Raw genomic sequence first — 21,223 nt, 5'->3', positions numbered from 1 at the left:
AGCTAAATTTTATCAAAATCTGACAAGTGAAAGTGGGTCAAAACAAAGATTTAGTTTGCTACAGGCAAAAGCAGTCATTCAGGCAGTGTGCCTGAGGACTCAGGCAGTTAGTATTAAAGCCCGGTTTTAGGCCTAAAGGGAGGGCTTTGGGTATGTAAGAAAAGTCAGAAAATTTCAACAGCCTCAGACCAATACTTTTTGAGTTATGTAGAAAAAACTACAGGGGGGGGTCAAATTGACCCCCCCCCCAGCGGGAATAGGGTTAACAGACGATTTAAAAACTTTAATATAACAACATTTCAAATACAAATTTTTGAAAACCATGGGAAATTTGTAAGGATTCTTTGCCAAAAAAAAAATATTTTTTGTTGTTGTAAATTCTTAATGAATTTCTTGACAAAAACAAATTTGAAAACAACATTTTGCCGGCTCTTGTATTGAATCTATGTAAGAAAGTCCCAGGAAAACTTTCTTGAAAAAAAACCCTGGGAAAAAAATTAGAAAAAAGTCCGAATGAATCTCACTGGAAAGTCCTGTGTTTTTTATTCCTGGGACTTTTTTACTGGAGCCAGAAAAAGTCCTCGAAAATAAAGTCTCGAATTGGTAGGACTTTATTTCCGTAAACTTTTTAATAAAAGGATTTTTTTGCCGAAGGACTTTTTTAGTGCAAAATATTATAGCTTTTTTCCGGAAACTTTTTTCACGAACTTTTTGGCGGTTACCCTTGTATTTATAGCTAGGAACTTTAATTTCTTTTCCTAAATTGCACGCCAATTCTGAGAAAAATATAAGAACAAAACTCGATCCAAGCAGCACACTTTATACAAACCTTTTATGAGACATCACTGGCCGACTGTGATTTAAACTAACAATAAGTCCTTTTTAGTGCTAACATGTTTATGTAGAGGGCTATAGAAAAGTGTTTGTGAGTTAAGACGGAAAAATCTAAGCCCCAGGTTTTGCGACACTTCAAAGTCGACCCTGTCTTAAAATTGGTGGGACTGTAGGCTAAATCTATGTACTTGTACTTCTTTGATATCTCGTAGCCTTTCTACTTTTTATTTTACAAACATTTTTGGATCTTTAATAGCTCCTTAAAAAAGGAGTTATCATTATTATTTAAAACATGTAAGATTCCAAACTTACTTTTGTCTGACATGAAAACTGAGTTTGTTTATATTTCTCACAGAAACTACAGTACGCTTTTAATACACACAAAGATGGTTAACTATGTTCCTTCATATGTACACAATACATGTACAAAGCCGATACATAGATTAATTAAAATAACAGATAGAACACTATATGTCGTCTTTTCAACATTTCGTTCGTAATAACCCTGAGGCAGAGGCTCAAAGAAGTTACGCTTAGTCGGCGTAGAACAGGCTCTCACAACACAGAGAGAGAGCCTGTGCTACGCCGAATACTCGTAACTCCTTTGGGCTTCCGACCCAGGGTTATTGTGAACAAAATAGTTATAAATCTCGAAAAGACGACATCTAGTGTTCTATCTGTTATTTTAATTAATCTATGGTAACATCCCATATCACATTGAATTATCTTCAAGGTTTAACGCTGAAATACGCACATAATACTCGAAATACGCACATAATACTCGAAATACGCAAATATTCGGAAAGCCTAATGTTTTCTGCAAGGAAACTTTTATATAATTTTTTTAAATTGATTTCATCTTTCTAAATTTTCTGATAAGTCCCGAAAATCGCAATTTAGAACCACAATTCGAAATGATGTGGGACACCCTGTATAATCCTTCTCTCATTTTCTCACAAAAATTGTGGACATTTATAAAAAAAATGTGTGAATATTAGATTAAAGGGGGGAGGGGCGGGGTCCGTTCTATGTTATTTATCTATTTATCTATTTAACTATTTATCTATTTAACTTTTTATCTATTTATCTATTTATCTATTTATCTATTTATCTATTTATCTATTTGACTATTTCTATAATTATCTATTTAAACATTTATTTCCATCTTTCCATTAAACATTTATGTAGTTCTATCTATTTATCTATTTATATATCTATCTATCTATCTATCTTTCTTTATCTATCTATCTATCTATCTTTATCTATCTATCTATCTATGTATCTTTATCTATCTATGTATTTTTATCTATTCGAGGTTTGGTGATAAATACATAAATATTGAAAATGAGTATAAAGGTTACTATTGCGCCCCAACAGACAGGAAACTGTGGCGTGTCCGTTATCCATGGGAAACCAGGAAGGATAGATAGATAGATGATTGATATTTATTTATATATATATATATATATATATATATCAGGCTTTTAGGGCACCTCGCGCCCATCTTCTATTTCAATTGTGAACATGTTTTCGTTGTATAACTTGTAAATCAAAAACAAACAAAAATTTCGCGGATTTTTAGAATTTTCATAAATCGAATTTTGTTGGAGGCAAATTTTTAGTCGTCAAACTAAAGTAATTTGCAACGTAAGATTTATATTTTTCATATTTTCAATCGCAACTTCTTTAATTAAAGAGCTATTAGAGCTGTTGAGAAAATCAAAAGAAATTAAATTGCTTATATGTAACTGGATAGATTTGTATTTCTCATATACTTGTGTGTAACGTCAAAACTAGAGATCAGAAAGTTGTACCGCTGATGTAGAATATACAGGTTTACCCACAAAGAATGAGACTGTAAAGACGACCCAAAACTCTAAAAAAATGACGATTTGAATTTTGATTTTCGATTTCTGCATTCCATTGAGTATTCTAATGGTTTACGAAATAATTAGGCACTGAAATAAGCCAGTTTATGGACTAAACAAATCCTACAAGAAACCCTGAATACAAGACAATGGACTAAACAAATCTACAAGGAACCCTGAATACAAGAAAACGAACTAAACAAACCTACAAGTAACCCTGAATACAAGAAAACAGACTAAACAAACCTACAAGGAACCCTGAATACAATAAAACAGACTAAACAAATCTACGGGAACCCTGAATACAAGAAAACGGACTAAACAAATCCTACAAGGAACCCTGAATACAAGAAAACGGACTAAACATATTCCGTACAATCTTCTCTGAAGTCTCATCCTTTGTGGGTAACCCTGTATTTTACCTTCTCCTTCTGTTTAGTTTGCAGTAATGCATTTGAAAGGACGTCATCTTTTAAATTGTACAATTTTGCAGTACAGTGTTTATGTTTTGTAGTACAGTGTTCATGTTTCAGGTGATGAGAAGATAGATGAGGTTGTAATCTTGTACAGTAGATTCTGCCAGGGCAGTGCAGAGTGGGCACGGTACAGTACAATTTATAGTGTACAGTGGACACAGTACAGTACAATTTTATATTGTATGGTGGGTACGGTAAAGTACAATTTTATGGTGTACAGTGGGCATGGTACAGTACATTTTTATAGTTTACGGTGGGCACGGTACAGCGCAATTTTATAGTTTACGGTGGGCACGGTACAGTACAATTTTATGGTGTACAGTGAGCATGGTACAGTAAAATTTTATAGTTTACGGTGGGCACGGTACAGAACAATTTTATAGTGCATGGTGGGCACAGTACAGAACAATTTTATAGTGTACGGTGGGCACAGTACAGTACAATATTATAGTGTACGGTGGGCACGGTACAAGTACAATTTTATAGTGTACGGTGGGCACGGTACAGTACAATTTTATACTGTACAGTGGGCACGGTACAGAACAATTTTATAGTGCACGATTAGCATGTTACAGTACAATTTATAGTGAACAGTGGGCAAGGTACAGTACAATTTTACAGTGCACAGAGGACACGGTACTGTACAATTTTATAGTGTACGGTGAAACCCATAACGTTATGGAACAGAAACATGGCATTTTAAGCAATCATTTGTGTATAAGATGTTGTAATAAAAAAATTGCTGGAATGAACTATTCAGTGAATTTTTTGTTCACTAAATACTTTTTGTGTTTCATGTCAGTTAGTTAAAATCATAACAGGCGTCTTCTTTTCTCAAGTTTTATGAGTCTACTAACTTCTGTTTCAGTAGAAGTAAATATTTCCATTTACTGCTTAGCGTCAATTTAAGGATTCATCTCTAATTGGATAATGAAATAGATAGAAAGATAGATTTTACCGTCATGCAATTTCTATTGGTTCAGAAAAGACAACAATCACATGACTGACCCCTGATTGGATCAGGCGCTAATGGAATCGGCATACAAGTGTGTACCGCATCGAGATATGTACATAAAGTTGAATAAGACTTGCAAAGCAATCATTTTACATTTTGTCTATGATGATCTTTCTGCGGTACATATATTAAGCCATTTTACAAGAATTTTACTGTGCATTACGTATACATAGATACATGCACACGATACACCTATTTAGCTTACAGTACATATATATTTGTACAAGTTGTTTACTGTACAGTAAATGTTCAGGTATCTAGGTGTACAAGCTGTTTATTGTACAGTTTATGTTCAGGTATCTGTACAAGCTGTTTACAGAACTATCAAAGCATAAAGGAAAACTAACTGTACGGCACCTACCCGTAGAAGATATACAACCTATACTCCCTCATCAGATAGAGGTTATTCAACCCTTTTTCAATATTTATTTATCTTTTACTTATTCTAGTCTGATATCTACAATTTTACTAATTCTAGTCTGATATCTACAATTTTACTAATTCTAGTCTGATATCTACAATTTTACAAATCCTAGTGTGATATCAACAATTTTACATATTCAAGTCTGATAATTACAATTTTACTAATACTAGTCTGATATTTACAATTTTACTAATTCTAGTCTGATATCTATAATTTTACTAGTTCTAGTCTGATATCTACAATATTACTAGTTCTAGTCTGATATCTACAATTTTACTAATTCTTGCCTGATATATACAATTTTACTAATTCTAGCCTGATATCTACAATTTTCCTAGTTTTAGTCTGATATCTACAATTTTACTAATTCTAGTCTGATATCTACAATTTTACTAATTCTAGATATCTACAATTTTATTAATTCTAGTCTGATATCTACAATTTTCCTAGTTTTAGTCTGATATGTACAATTTTACTAATTCTAGTCTGATATCTACAATTTTACTAATTCTAGTCTGATATCTACAATTTTACTAATTCTAGTCTGATATCTACAATTTTACTAATTCTAGTCTGATATCTACAATTTTACTAATTCTAGTCTGATATCTACAATTCCCGCCTGCAACTTGTGATATTATCTCCATTATTTCTACGCTGGATTCAACAGCATCCAGATCAATTGGTGAGTAATTTATCGAAAAAAGAGTTAAAATATTTTAAATTGCAGGGATTTTCTTAACATTGTAAAGTTTGAGTTACATTTTTTTCAATTGATTTATTAATCTAAAAATCAAATAATCAACTAATCTATTAAGTAATGCATAAAATATCAAAATATCAAATTATTAAAAATCAATAAAATTTCAATTTCGCGTAATTTCTACAAGGTAATTTCGCGAAATATTGTAACAATTATGCGTAATTAGCCAAACTTCAATTTTGCAAATTACGCATAATTATTACTCATTCTTTACAAATTTGTTCATAGATTTTCACAAATTCTTTAAATGTCGTCTTTACAATAAAAATTCTATAAAATCTACAGAAAATGTTTGTGAAGATTGAGAGACAAATGAAACTTATCACTGAATAAGATTACTTATTTACTCAACCTGTTCCTAAACAACCAATTAGTTTACTGTAGAATTTTTGTTAAATTGCTTGTCGTCGTTATTTATGATTGAAAAAAAACGATTCTCAAAACGTACCCATCCAAATTGATGATTTTTAACGTCAATTTTGCGCTGAAACTCAGTGACTACACGTCGTGGAAACGTGGTTTAGGTCTCAAATGATGCCTAAAAGAATTTCCGCAATACTGCATTTTCACTTCAACCACCATACATTGCCGTTCACTCCCTTTAAATAACCATTCTATTAAACAATTAAATGCTGCAGCAAGATCGAGTTATTGCTCGGTTCTAAAAAGACCAATCAATCAATAAGATAAAAAAATCAATCAATAAATGAATGGATTAAGGTTGGCCGACTGCTGCAGCAGGATCGTGTTATTGCTCTTCTCCTTGGAGTCAGAGAGGAGCAGGTGTCTCCTGAGCATAGGTAGGGATGGATCATTCTTACTTTTCAGAATTTTACTTTTAATTTTTTCTGTCGTTTGGTTGACACTATTGTTAATTATTCATGAAATGTAAGTAAAGCTTATAAAAAAATTATTTTTGAAATGTTCCTTTTTTAGTCGGAAAGCCAAAAATAAAAATACATTTCCTACTGCAGAATCGTTTTAAAAAATTAAATCTTAACAATTTAAAATTTACTTAATGAAACATTCTTAGTTGGATCACCACTAACCATGTAAACAGATGTAATTGAACATTTACATATACATGTACATGTACATGTGATTTACAGTTTTATTTTTTAATCTCAGATCGTCCCTTGTCTCGTTCCAGCAGTGGGTTCATCTGGAGGCTCGAGATCATGACCTAGAATTCGTTCAAACTGTTCTCTACTTCTCATCCCAGGTATATACCTTTGCAACCTCATTGTGTAAACCTTTGATATTTCAAAGATGATTTGATCAAACAGAATTCATAGTTTCAAATATGTAAGGTCTCTATGACATTAGGTTGCAAAGATATAGGGATAAGAATTTCAAATTTTGTATTAAAGACCCAGCTCCTTTATTTGGTAAAATTTACTTTAAGTTTTAAATTTCATTGTTTCTCTCAATACTGTTTTCTCAATAAAGATTTTAAATTCAACGTCAAATCTATTTGTATATTACTTGTATAGGAGAGGAAATTCTCACTTAATTCTCATGTTTATTAAGAAATCCTTAAAATACAGATTGTGAACCTCGTTGATTTTAGGTTTTGAGCTTTTCTGATGATTTTTGACACTGTTCAAATACGGTCATAACCATGAGTAAATATTTTGGAATTCATATTTAATTTAAAGTTTGGATTCTCAATTATAAAAACTAATGAGGTTCACGAACTAAAAATAAGAAGCCGAATATTTTCTGTGCAAATGCTTGCAAAATTATCTTTTCTAATAAAACTATAAAAGGTTAAAACTTAATGTTTCACTTTAGATTCTACAAAGAACTGAGCTGAAAGAATCTGTTCTCTCCGAAACTTTCTTTTTCACCATTCTTCCACGAAAGGTACCATTTCTTATTACAATACAGTTGATAGAATATTAGAATAAAATCAAACTTAAAAAAACCATTGCATTAAATATTCTCAATAACGTTTTTTTTCTAGGTTAAAGTTATATATAAATTGGATATTTTTTCAAAGGCAATATTGATAACAATTATTTTGAAAAGAAATATATAAAACGAAATACGAAATACAGCGATAACCAAAAGACAATCGAATTCTCGTCCCTTAGACTTTTGTTTGAAATATGTAAACAGTCGCTAAGGATGTTTTTTTTCAAAATACAGCAGTTGTAACTACTTCTTAAGGAAAAGTAAACACAAATCTTGCTCAGTTGATTTTAAAAAAAAGATTTTAAGCATAGAAAAATCAATGTTTAATCAATTTCAAATTCAGGTGACTGAATCTCAAAATCGAGTTGTCCTTCTGCTTGATCGCCCGGTTACCAGTCGATCTCTTATCCATGTTTATGTAGATAAAGCAGGTAAAGTGATCAATCAATCAACCAATCAATTAAATCACCCCTTTCCCTCCCCCCTCCTCACCCACTGATAAAACAATCAAAAGGAATAGAAGAAAGTATATTTTAATGTGTCTGTAAATAGGCATTGTGCTTAAACTCAATGTAGTTGTTTGATCGCATAAGTTCAATATAGTTGTATGATCGAAAGGTCAATCAGACAATTCGATCAATTTTATTTGGTTAAAAACAATTTCTTAATTATTATTTAATTATTTAAATTCTTGTTTGGAATGGTTGAACGTCAAATGCTTGCATCTGATTGGTTGACATGCACACATGTTTGTTTCTAATTGTTTGAAATGTTAATACTTGCTTTTGATTGGTATGAAAGCGCTTGTTTCTGATTGGCAGAATTTCAAATGCTTGTTTCTGATTGGTTGAAATGCAAATTCTTGTAATTGCTTTCTTGTGATTTGTTGAAAATAACATGTTTGCTTCATATTAATTGAACAGGAAATGTTTGCTTCTGATTGGTTTAAACGCTAATGCTTGCTTGTTTCTGATTGGTTGAAAACTAACACTTGTAATTGCTTTCTTGTGATTTGTTGAAAATAACATGTTTGCTTCATATTAATTGAACAGGAAATGTTTGCTTCTGATTGGTTTAAACGCTAATGCTTGCTTGTTTCTGATTGGTTGAAAAACTAACACTTGTTTCCAATTGTTTGAAACGCTAATGCTTGTTTCTGATTGGTTGAAATGCAAACGCTTGTTTCTAATGGTTTAAATGCTAATGCTTGTTTCTGATTGGTTGAAGTGCAAACGGTTGTATCAAATTGTTTGAAACGCTAATGCTTGTATTTGATTGGTTGAATTACAAACGCTTGCTTCCGATTAGATGAAATTTGAATGCTTTTTTTTGATTGGTTAAATGCAAATGCTTGCTACTGATTGGTTAAAATACTTATGCTTGCTTCTGATTGGTTGGTTTGTCTAGGTAAACGAGTTCCTATTGATGATGTTAAGATGAAGAACCCTTACACTGTCCTGGCAACCATACCGGTCTGTCTCATGGCTAAATCATGCTTAGGTAAATATTTGCTACTACAGATTGAACCCGAAAACTCTCCAATAGGAAGACGATTATTAGAATCATGTTATAACTTTAACAGTCTAATCAGCATGAAATACAGCAATTGTGCAGTGCTAACACACCCATTTCACTAAATTTAATAAGTATCTAGTAAAACTATTTGGTTTTTAACTACATCACATGCACTCAAGTATTACTATAATGTCGTCTTCCTATTTCATCGTTCTCTGGATATCTCTGTAAAATAGGATTATTTCTTATTAAATGTGGAAAAATAACTACATTTCATGACTTTCTATTTTTTTAACCTAACCTAATTCCTAGGTTGCTCAACCAGGGGGGGGGGCGGGGTCAAAAGAGGCTAATAAAAACATTAGTCAATTTCATAAGCCATAAGCCATTAAAACTATTCTTTTCAAAGTTTATTTTTGTCTATTTTAATAATAAAATAAGCTAGTCACGCGGAACATTTAATAAATAAATGAAAAATAAATAGATTTTATAATCTCCACTAAAACAAACTTTATATCACATTTGTTTGCCGATTACATTAGCGCCTGATCCAATCTGGGTTCCGTCATGTGTTTGGTGTATATTCTGAACCAATATCTATCTCATCATTCAATTAGAGATATGAATCCTTTAATCGGCGCTAAAAAGTGATATCAGATAATGATAAATATTATTAATATTTCAGTGAATCTTTACATAGAGGTAGACGGAGAAAACAAAGGATTTAGGTAAACTATTTTGAAAACATTTAAAAAAAATTTTTTTTGAAAATTTTTGAACAAATTATATTAAATCATTAAAAAAAAAATAATATAAAACTATTGGCTATAAAAGATAAAGTTTAATTGACAACAAAATAATCTTTAAATCCCTAAAAAGTAATAGTTTGATACTTTAGACAGTTGAAGAATATTTATTTTCATATTTCAATTTGGCTGGACCAAATTAACCGACATTTTTTGAGGGAACCCATGGATACCTTGGGGGGTAACATAAGCTTTAAAAAAATCTAAATATCTATTTTGGAAAAAATCTTATATTTTCAAAATTCAATTTTTTTTCAAATTTTGATTTTCAAAAATTCCACGGGCAGGGCAATTCAGCTAGTTATCATTAAAATTAAGAAAATAACCTTCAAAATTGTAACAAATTATATTTCAGGCAGTTAAAGTGTGAAGCTAAACAGCATGAGATGGAAATAATTCTCAGCAGTGTTTTAGACCCGATAGGTAAACAGGAGATTATGATTTTAAAATAGTCTAATGGAAATGTGACACAGCAATTGTGCGGTGTCAACGATGTCAACAGACCTATTTTACTTAATCAGTCCATTGCTTTTAACAACATCAAATAAACTCAAGTGTTGCCATCAAGTTGTCTTTCTGTTCCTGAGTTTTCTGGTTTTTATTGTAGTATTTTTATCAAGAAAATTTTTAAAACATGATTTAAACTATTTTTTTCGAGACCCATTCCAACAACTTAATAGCAAAATATTTCTAAAAAATGGAACATTCTCTATTAAAAAAATATAAGACAAATTTAAGTCATTTTGAGTAATTTTACATGAAATCCAAGGGCGTACACAGGAAGCTATCAAGGGGGGGTATAAACCTTAGAAACCATCAGGGTTTCTTATGGCCGGCTATAAGCACTATAATCACAATTAGGGATGGGCCTAGTTTTCAAACAACTAGCTTTTAGTTTCGTTTTACATTTTTCAAAACTAACTAACTAACATTCGTCTTTTGGAAAACTAATTGTTAACACTAACCAAGGGTTAGTCCTAAGCTTTTGAAAACGATCGTTCTTATAACTATAGTTTTAAAAACGATCGTTTTGAAAGTGATCGTTTTTAAACCAATATTTTACTGCTTTCTCTCATTTAAATGGTCTGGAAAAAAACACCCTGTAAGTTTAAAAATTGTTGAATTATAGGAATTATCGACCAAAACAGGATTGAAGACAAATTAAGAAATCCGAATATATAGGATGATAGTTCAGAGATGACAGAATTTACACTTCCTCTTTCCAAATATAAAAATGATTCACTTCCAATAAAAACTTGTTTTTTCTTTGTTCAATCATGGTGCACGCCATTAAAAGACTTTATTTAATGCAGAAGACTTAATGTAACCTTGAAATCGTCAAATCTTAAGAGATTTGGTCGTGTTTTTACAGTCTTATTCTTATTCTGTATATTTAGCCCTGGTTAGTCCAGGTTAAATCCCATTCTTGGCATCTAGCTTTGCTTTCACGAAAGTATTTTTTTACAAATTTTTTTTAGAATTATCATTTTTTTAGAATTCTTGTGTCAAACTGTTTCTGTCTCTTCTCAGTGTAAGGATCAGTTGGATGAAAAATTAACAGAATCCTTCCTCAATAATATTCCCAGGTGAATAGAAGAAAATACATAGAAAAACTAAACCACCATTTTGTTTTATTGTCACCAAAATGCCGGCATATTTCACACATTTGGGGGCTGTAGATGTACTCTGTATTACTATTAAAATCTATTAAGATCTAGATCTATCGAAAGAAAAAGTTTGACAGACATATTAAGAACAATAAAAAAAAACTTGTAAAAATCCTTTTTTCAACAAATTTTCAAAATTTATATTTTCTTTAAAAAATTGTAAAAATTGATTTAAAAAAATAAATATTCTTTTTTTTAAAAACTTTTTTTCAGGCATGGTCTTCCTCTTCTTTCCCAGGGTAGAGAAGAAATTAACAGGTATAACTTTTAAATTACCAACTTTTTATTTAATCTTTAATTTAGGGCACTTCTCTGCCTCCGTTTTTTGTTATCTGCGGCCCTTTCCTTTTTCTTTGTATTTGTAATGAAAAATAAAAATTTTTGCAAAGAAACTAAAACACAATTGTTAAAAAATTAAATTTTAGAATACATATATCTTTGTAACCTGGACTTGTAGAACTTTGATATTGCAAACTTTAAAATTAACTAGATCAAGAAGTGACCGTTTGAAATTAAAGTGTTACCCCATCAGTGTGAAATGATTTGGGAGTTAGAATATTAGATTTTAATGCAAGTAATCAGTTCTTTCTTAATTGATGGTGAATTTTTCTCAAACTCGTGGAAAGTTGTCTTTTTGCTAATGCATTTTTGTTAATCCCATAGAATTTTTTTTTACAATTTTTAAAATTTAGGAAAGACGACTGTGAGTATCCGACCCTTCTTCATTTTTCTGCTGCTCACGGGCTAGAGCAGTTGACCTGCGCGCTACTAGACTGCCCTGGAGCACAAGCTGCGCTTCAAATAAGGTTAAACTTTTGACTAAAAGGAAGTGTTGGCGAAAAAATAAATGGGATATAGGCCAACCTCGAATTTAGTTCGAGGTTACTTCTATCTGTTGCGTTTGTAATGAGTATATGGTTAAACACGACTCATAGAGACTCAGGGACTGTAGAGTGCAGATGTAATTTCAAGTGACCCTTCATTGCTATTATGGCATGTTCAATTAACCATGGTACCCTTTAATCCTTTATCTGAGTAATAAGAAGGTTGATCATAATCGTTTCTTTTTTGTAATCTTAAAATTTCTCTTCATGCATAAAAATCCACTAGACACTATAATAAAAAAACCGCACTTAATTTTAAGAACACTTCATCTTTTTTTCTTATTAAAGCAAACAATTTTTAGCAGTAACAGTTTTACAGCAAAATTCCATTTTTTCTTTTCATAAATACCTTATTTGATTTGATATTCAATTTCTTTTTGATTTCTTGAAATTGAATAAGTTTTGTTTTTAGAAATTGTGGTGAGCTGACCCCTGAGAAGCTAGCTGCTGAATACGGATTTCATGACCTAGCCGAAATTATAAAATCTCATCAGGTCAGATCACAGCTAAAGTTATATTTTAAAAATTAGGGGGGGGGGTCTTTTCTGCCCCCCCCCCCCCCGAAAAGAAGATGACATTTAAGTTTAAAGACTAATTTGTCATCGACCGCTTTTTGAATCTTAGAAGTTTTAAAATATTCCTTTTTAGCACAGCAGTGTCCTTTTTCAGTTTTCAGCAGTTTTCAATGGTACTCTTTCATCCGCCATTTGTTTTATGACGAAATCCTTTCATTACACATTGTTTGATAAATATATTTGCAGGCGCAGCCCTCAAAGTTCTCACATATCTACGATTATATCAAACATGGACACTTCTATCCTCCTGGTGGTCAGCACCGTAAACCTTCTTCAAGTCTAATCTCGGAGTTTGCAAACTCTGATTACTCTGGTCCTGATCCAGCTACAGAGAGTGTTTATCAAGTTCCTCCTCCACCTAGACCAGTCACAGAGTCCCCTACTCCTGGAGTTCCTGGAGCACCCGGAGCACCTGGAGCACCTGGAGCAGGAGGGATACCAGGGAACTACCTAGATATGTCAGGATCAGGAACACCTTCTCCTTCACAGGTATACATCTTCCCCTTCACATGTATACACTTTACCCTTCACAGGTCTACATATTCCCCTTCACAGGTATACACCTTCCCCTTCACAGGTATACACCTTCCCCTTCACAGGTTTACATCTTCCCCTTCACATGTATACATCTTCCCCTTTGGTATACACCTTACCCTTCACAGGTATACATCTTCCCCTTCACAGGTATACACCTTCCCCTTCACTGGTATACACCTTTCCCTTCACAGGTATACTCCTTCCCTTCACAGGTATACACCATCCCCTTCACAGGTATACACCTTCCCCTTCACAGGTATACACCTTCCCCTTCACAGGTATATACCTTCCCCTTCACAGGTATACACCTTCCCCTTATACACCTTTCCCTTCACAGGTATACACCTTCCCCTTCACAGGTATACACCTTCGCCTTCACAGGTATCAAAACTTCACCACAGAAGAATGATCAGGGTGTTTTACTGTAAATATACAATCTATATTTTTCTATATAATAAAGTTCTTCGTCATGTATATATGTGAGCTATATAGACCCAATAGCTAGGCAAACGGCTGGACCAAATGGGTTGACATTTTTTTAGGAGACCCTTGGGTACCGGGTACCCCGGGGGTAACAAATTATTTTTTCATAATTCAAATTTTTTATCAAAATTCAAATTTTTTAAAGTGTTTCTAAAATTCTACGGGCAACGCCGGGCACTTCAACTGGTATATATATATATATATATATATATATATATATATATATATATATATATATATATATATAAATGTTAAGGTTCGGAAAAGTGAAAAGAATCGAAAACCTGGAAATCTGCGAGATATAACTCTTCTTCTCCATTCATTGGAGATGCATATGGAACGAAACTCTAGGTAAAAATATAAAAACTATGGTCAATTTAACAATAATAAAATTATAAGTAAAACTTTTTTTCTTTTTTAACGCATTCCTTATCAGCAAGACACGGAATTCATTTAAAGTTAATCACAAAATAACCTTGCCATTTCCCAAAAGTGGTCTGCCTTTTTTGTACAATTTAAATTGCCAGAAATGTATATGTAAAGTCGCCTGATTAACTGTCAATTAATTCTAAGTCTTTCTGATTATGGCAAGATTCTACAAGATAGCATCCAAAACTTCAGAAAAAGAACATATAATGATTTTGAACACTTTTTTTTTGCTTTTTTAATACACATTTCATCATAAAAGATTTTTTGTTGTACATGTTTTATTCTAATTTATTCAAAAAAAAACTTTTAAACTTTTATTATTATTTTAGAAGAATTCTAAATGAAGAATCTCAGCAGAGACATCTATGGAGCCAAATTGAAACACGAGAGTCTGCCCTGGACCGTGGGCCCCTAGATCTAGGGTACGGAGGGAATGGAGGGTATGGAGGGTATGGAGGAAATGATCAGACCTATCATGAAATTCCAGACTTTTCCAGAGGTCTTCAATATGACAGGTTTAAGACACTTACTTTTATTATGATTAGTCCCTATATCTTTCCAACCTGATGGTGTTAACCTTTAATTTTTTCAACTTAGATTATGTAATCTAACAGAATTCATAGTTTGAAATATGTAAGAACTACGACATTGGGTTACACATATACAGGGATTGGAAAATCATATTTTTTGGCAAAGATTCAATTTCTTTCAAAGAAGTTTACTTTGCAAAGAATAATCAATTTCCAAGAAACATTTCCAAAGAATCTTTTTTGACCTTTCTACAAAATTCTAAGAGGTTCATTATATTCAAATTTTAGTAAACAAATGATATAAGAGACGGAACCATTTTCTAATTTTTCAGCCACCTACTGTCAGCATTTTATTTGGTGGTGTATGGCGTTTGAAGTTGTCCTGCGTATTCAATTAAAAAACAGAATATTTTTGAAGAATGTAACTTTACAAAATGGCTTTAGGGAATTTTAGCATTAAGTGAGAGAATAAAGTTAACAACGAATTTCAACATAATTATTTTATCCATTTACTTTGAAGTATGGTTTTCAATCGAAATTCCGTGAAATTACGTGGAATTGCGCGCAAGTAAAATCCAATGCCTACTTAGAAAGTTCATAGTTTACGTTCTAGGTTTGGAACACTCCGAGGTAGTCAAGTTAATCGCAGTCTACGTGAGAAATCCCGCGTTGAGCCTCAATACTCAAACTTTAACCGGGATCCATTTGGTACAATGCGAGCAGCCCGGGGTTCCAGTGTACCTTCTTCCAGTGCTAGTGATGTTTTCCTAGATCCAGAACCAGGAACTCAGGACAGGGTACCAGGGCACCAGGACAGGGTACCAGGGCACCAGGACAGGGTACCAGGGCACCAGGACAGGGTACCAGGGCACCAGGACAGGGTACCTGGAATCCATGACAGGGAACCTGAAAACCAGGATAGGGGACCTGGAATCCATGATAGGGAATCTAGAAACCAGAACAGGACGGATAAGAGTGTTGAGAGGGTTGATGAACCAGATTACCGTGGAGTAGGAGAACCTGTAGACCCTCAGCTAGCTGCCACTGATGAACTACTTGGTAAGCATGATCTCTTCTATATACACAAGCAGTTGATGACATTTATGCAATCTTATTGGTATTTGATATGTTTAATGTTTTTTAGACTATTATAAAGCATGACTTGAGTCTATAAGTCGTCTTACTAATCCACCTTTTTTTTGGTTGCACGGTTTATGTTATATTTGTGTGGCTTATATACTGGTTCAATCCAATAAACTGCAGCTCAAAGCAGCTGAACTGATCTGGCCAAAATTTCCTCCTAATCATGAGCACAAAACTTTACGGAAAATGATGTTTTTTTGCATCAAAATTTCGATTTAGACTTTTGGAATTTCTTCCAATCAAACAGATAATCAGCTAAATTTTTAATTTTACCGTGCAAAAAATCTTTAAAAAATATCTTTTTTCAAATTTCGTTTTCAAATTGTAAATTTTTAAGACTTTATGTAAATGCGCAACTTTTTAGGTCTTTTGGAGGATTTTAAGGCGAAGTCTTACACCGTGAAAGAGATGGAAATACTGTTTGAGAACTGGAGGCGGAAAGTGGAAGAACCAGAAGAACAGAATAAAAACTCTAGACCTAATCAGAAACCTTCAAGTTCATTGCTCAGAATGTTTAAACCTAAGGTAAAGAGTTGTAAAAACCGGAAACAAAATATTTTTTAAAATGTTGTATAGTCAAAAAATTAAATGTTATTTCATATTTGTTTAATTTACGGGATTTTTCTTACTTTTTATTAAAAAGCTTTCTAGGGTGAATCCAATAATAGGCTCTTGGTGCGAATTTGCTAATCTTTAAACTAATCTAGGATCCGAATGTAAAATCTACCACAAGCACCAAAAAGTACACAAAGAACTGTTCCGGAAGTTTCGATGAAGAACCGAACTTGAACGAATCTGAGATGAGCGTAGTCTGCCTTCCTCCCACTCCATTGAAACCTGAAGCAAGCCAGGGAGGGGTGTCCTGTCAGATTCTTCCATTAAATAGGTTTTCCTCTGACTCCTCCTTAGCCAGGAGTAATCCTCCCCCAGCTTACAAGGAACCTCCTCCTCCAACCAAATCAAAACCAATTGCTGAAGTTTCTCCGTTCTCAAGTAAAAAGGTAATAAACATAATAATACACATAGTACCCTTGAAACCTTCATATGATACAAAGTATGGATTATAACCTCGTTTATTTGACTCGAAAAGTGTTTAAATCTGATAACGATTCCATTGCTTATTATAAGTAAGAAATACGCAATACACTTTCGCAGTAAAATCACAAATAAAAACAGTTTTAATACATGTAGGTATTCATGACACACTTTTGCGCATCCTCATTATGTTCTTCCTTTATTAGTTCTTCTTCACCCTCTTCAGCAAGTTGTCCTAAATTTGTATCTTAATTATGTTCTTATTTCAGTATGGAGAAAGAAAAAGTGAATCTACTGAAACAGCAATTGTTACTAGCATACATACCTCGACAGTAACCTCAACAGTGAGAATGTTATCATCTTCAACATCTGTTGCTCTAGACTCTCCACGACAAGAAGCATCTAATACTTTACAGTTACCAACCTCCACAGCGGTATCTAAGCGTACTTCAACTCCTGACCTTAACCGTAATCCTTCCGGGTACAAGAACAGCGCGAACAACCTCTCTCCGATTCGAGAAAAGCTGATGCAGTTCCGGAGATCAATAACTGAACCTCTGCTCCAGTACTTCCATGAAGTTCATATGGTAAGCAATTATTGACTCTCAGTAGAGTGTAGAATACAGTGAGAATTAGAAAACTATGAATAGGAAGACGACATTATAGCAATACTGGAATTTGAATAATGTTGTCACATAGTTTTAATAGTAATATACTAGATCACTGCAATTGTTGTGTTTTATGTTCATTCAACTATTCAAAATGTTACATGAAGTCTAAAAGTCGTCTTCCTGTTACACAGTTGTATCTGCCTTACTGCTTGCAGATTAACCCAGAACTTGAAAGCATCGAAGGAGTTTATAAAATGTCGGTTTTCAAACCTACTGATATTGAAATGCTGCAAAAAGGAATTGAGTGTTTGCCACAGGCTCAAATTTTCTAATCCCTCTATCTTTGCAACTTGACGTTGTAAACCTTCTATATTTCAAACTTAGACTATTTAATCTAACAGAATTTATAGTTTGAAATATCAGAGGTCTACAACATCAAGTTGCAAAGATATAGAAATCAGAGGTTGTGGCAGAAAATAAATTCTTTTAGTTTTTAAACTGAATGATTGTATTGAGCTCTTTGAAATTGTTTTCATGGCTATTTTTTTATTTTTTCTCATTTCTGTTTTTCAGCAATCTCCTGACATGGAAGAACCTGACGTGCTTAACACTCCGAAGACGCTGAGTTCGATATCAGAGGAACAAAACCACCGGCTCTCACGCCGTCTATTCGACTCCCAGCCTAGCGAACCCAACGATTCCATCACGGGCAATATTCAACCCGTCAAACAATCAAGGATTCTGGGATTGCGGAAAACTGTGAGTTTGGCGGGAAGAAACGAAGACGACGGACAGAATGAAGATTGGACGCGGCATCCGGCACCAACAAGTCAAGTTAATGAATATGAAAATATATCTCCCACTCCTTCCACAGATCTGTAAATAGAAAGTAAAACGAATGCCACAGGTCTAAAAAAAAGAGTAACAATATCTGGGACCATTTTGAAAGTATGAGCTTAAAAGGGTAAAACCCCTCAATGTTTATAGAAATCTTAAAATTAGCCAAAATAAGCATTTAAATATAAAGCATAATTATCAACATTCGCAGCCCATGATTAATAATTGCAAAATTAAGCAAAATTAAAATTTGTCCAACAAAATTCAATGTTTATCAATTGTATCGTAAGAAACTTGCAGTATTTTATATGTAATATGTCAAAAACAAAAACACATCACCACCAAAGATTCGAGTCAAAATCCATAAATTTGTATGCTTAAGAAACCATAAATAAACTTTAAAATAAAGAAAACATCATAAAACTGTATTTATCTGTGTAAGCGTATAAGAACTAAAAGGGGGACCTACTAAAAATTTTAAAATTCTTAAACAAATATTAGAATATGGTTTTATAAATTTAAAATATAATCTTTGATACCTTAGGGCCCATACTATTGTAAAAAATGAAGACGAAATTTGAACAATCAAATCTGTATTACAGAAGAAAGAACGATATATAGATAGAAATATGGATAGATGAACACAGGATGTTAGAGAGATGGTTAGAGCGATAGATGTATACTGTATAGAGTATCATTGAGGGATAGATGTATAGAGTGTGATAGATAAATAGAATAAGTATAGATGTATATGATTATAGATAAATATATATAGAAGGATAGATGTACAGAGGATATTATAGATAGATGGATAGAAGAATAGATGTATAAAGGATAATAGATAGATTTATAGAAGGATATATGTACAGAGGATGTTAAATTAGAAGGATAGAAGAATAGATGTTTGAGGATGATAGATAGATAAATAGAAGGATAGATGTACAGTGTATGATAGATAAATAGATATAGAGGTACAGTGGATGTTAGATAGATAGAAGAATAGATGTACAGTGGATGTTAGATAGATAGAAGAATAGAGGTACAGTGGATGTTAGATAGATAGAAGAATAGATGTACAGTGGATTTTAGATAGATAGAAGAATAGATGTACAGTGGATGTTAGATAGATAGAAGAATAGAGGTACAGTGGATGTTAGATAGATAGAAGAATAGAGGTACAGTGGATGTTAGATAGATAGAAGAATAGATGTACAGTGGATGTTAGATAGATAGAAGAATAGATGTACAGTGGATGTTAGATAGATAGAAGAATAGATGTACAGTGGATGTTAGATAGATAGAAGGATAGAGGTACAGTGGATGTTAGATAGATAGAAGAATAGAGGTACATTGGATGTTAGATAGATAGAAGAATAGATGTACAGTGGATGTTAGATAGATAGAAGAATAGATGTACAGTGGATGTTAGATAGATAGAAGGATTGATGTACAGTGGATGTTAGATAGATAGAAAAATAGAGGTACAGTGGATGTTAGATAGATAGAAGAATAGATGTACAGTGGATGTTATAGCTAGAAGGATAGATGTGCAGTGGATGTTATAGATAGAAAAATAGATGTACAGTGGATGTTATATAGATAGAAGAATAGATGTACAGTGGATGTTATAGATAGAAAAATAGATATATAAATAAATAGATAGATAGACGTGAAACATTATGTTTAGTAAAATTCTTTTTTAATAAAAAATGTAAAGTTTAAAACTGAAATAAATAGATAGATATAGATAAGGGATGATTAATGATGATGGATAGATGGATAGTAGGATTTTTGTAAAGAGAATGAGGATAGATAGGTAGATAGATGTTTAGAGGATGATGATAGATAAATAGATAGATAGATGTAAAGAGGATGAAGATAGATAGATAGAAAGATAGAGGTTTTTTTCTCCTCTCTCTGAGGCTGTGTGAGGTCCACAGTAGTTCTGTATCCTCCCCATCCTCTATAGTGAAATACGAGGAATCCTCTATTGTGGAATTCGAAAAATCCTTTATAGTGGAATACAAGGAATCCTCTATAGTGGAATACGAGGAATCCTCTAGAGTGGAATACAAGGAATCCTCTATAGTGGAATTCGAGGAATCCTCTAAAGTGGAATACGAGGAATCCTTTATAGTGGAATACAAGGTATTCGAGGTCAAACATTATAAACATTTTTATCAATCTTTTCTCTGAACAACTTGAATTCGATTTTTTAATCAAAAGTGATTTTTCTTAAAATTTTACAGCTTAAAATTTTACAGCTTAAAATGACCAAGCATTAGTTATAAATTCTCTAATCCAGTGAAATAATTTAGTTTTTTTCCCCATTTGGCTTGAGGATTTTTTTCTCTATTTTCAAGGGTTTTTTAAGGTTATTTTGAACCACCCGTTTGTATGTAAACATTTAGATTTTGGGGGGAAATATTGTCAAGTTGATGTGGTTTGTATGTAAATATTTGGATTTGGGGGGGAAATATAGTCAATTTAATGTGGTTTGTATGTAAATATTTGGATTTTGGGGTAAATATAGTCAAGTTGATGTGGTTTGTATGTAAATATTTGGATTTTGGGGGGAAATATTGCCAAGTTGATGTGGTTTGTATGTAAATATTTGGATTTTGGGGTAAATATAGTCAAGTTGATGTGGTTTGTATGTAAATATTTGGATTTGGGGGGGAAATATTGCCAAGTAGATGTGGTTTGTATGTAAATATTTGGATTTTGGGGTAAATATAGTCAAGTTGATGTGGTTTGTATGTAAATATTTGGATTTTGGGGGGAAATATTGCCAAGTTGATGTGGTTTGTATGTAAATATTTGGATTTTGGGGTAAATATAGTCAAGTTGATGTGGTTTGTATGAGAAACTCGT

The 21,223-nt window shown here is 32.7% G+C and overlaps 1 protein-coding gene across 1 annotated transcript in view; it reads left to right on the top strand.

The window, feature by feature from the left end:
- The window catches only part of LOC111705557 (uncharacterized), a 30,120-nt gene extending 11,359 nt beyond the window's left edge, over nt 1–18,761 (top strand). Inside the window, exons 7-28 of the mRNA XM_023478146.1 lie at nt 3,236–3,305; nt 4,490–4,595; nt 5,219–5,302; nt 6,101–6,180; nt 6,509–6,602; nt 7,175–7,246; nt 7,641–7,728; nt 8,705–8,797; nt 9,498–9,540; nt 9,974–10,041; nt 11,114–11,204; nt 11,499–11,543; nt 11,978–12,091; nt 12,582–12,663; nt 12,931–13,233; nt 14,021–14,115; nt 14,523–14,708; nt 15,337–15,782; nt 16,231–16,391; nt 16,574–16,867; nt 17,171–17,488; nt 18,086–18,761. Coding sequence (XP_023333914.1) covers nt 3,236–3,305; nt 4,490–4,595; nt 5,219–5,302; nt 6,101–6,180; nt 6,509–6,602; nt 7,175–7,246; nt 7,641–7,728; nt 8,705–8,797; nt 9,498–9,540; nt 9,974–10,041; nt 11,114–11,204; nt 11,499–11,543; nt 11,978–12,091; nt 12,582–12,663; nt 12,931–13,233; nt 14,021–14,115; nt 14,523–14,708; nt 15,337–15,782; nt 16,231–16,391; nt 16,574–16,867; nt 17,171–17,488; nt 18,086–18,394 — 3,242 coding nt within the window. The 3' untranslated portion in view covers nt 18,395–18,761. The remainder of the gene's footprint in view (nt 1–3,235; nt 3,306–4,489; nt 4,596–5,218; nt 5,303–6,100; nt 6,181–6,508; nt 6,603–7,174; nt 7,247–7,640; nt 7,729–8,704; nt 8,798–9,497; nt 9,541–9,973; nt 10,042–11,113; nt 11,205–11,498; nt 11,544–11,977; nt 12,092–12,581; nt 12,664–12,930; nt 13,234–14,020; nt 14,116–14,522; nt 14,709–15,336; nt 15,783–16,230; nt 16,392–16,573; nt 16,868–17,170; nt 17,489–18,085) is intronic.
- The last annotated feature ends 2,462 nt before the right edge of the window (nt 18,762–21,223 follow it).

Source organism: Eurytemora carolleeae, unplaced genomic scaffold (genome assembly GCF_000591075.1).
Source record: "Eurytemora carolleeae unplaced genomic scaffold, Eaff_2.0 scaffold284, whole genome shotgun sequence".
Classification (NCBI taxonomy): Eukaryota; Metazoa; Arthropoda; class Copepoda; order Calanoida; family Temoridae; genus Eurytemora; species Eurytemora carolleeae.
Note: the sequence above shows the minus strand (reverse complement) of the source record. Positions and strands in the feature narration are given on the sequence as shown.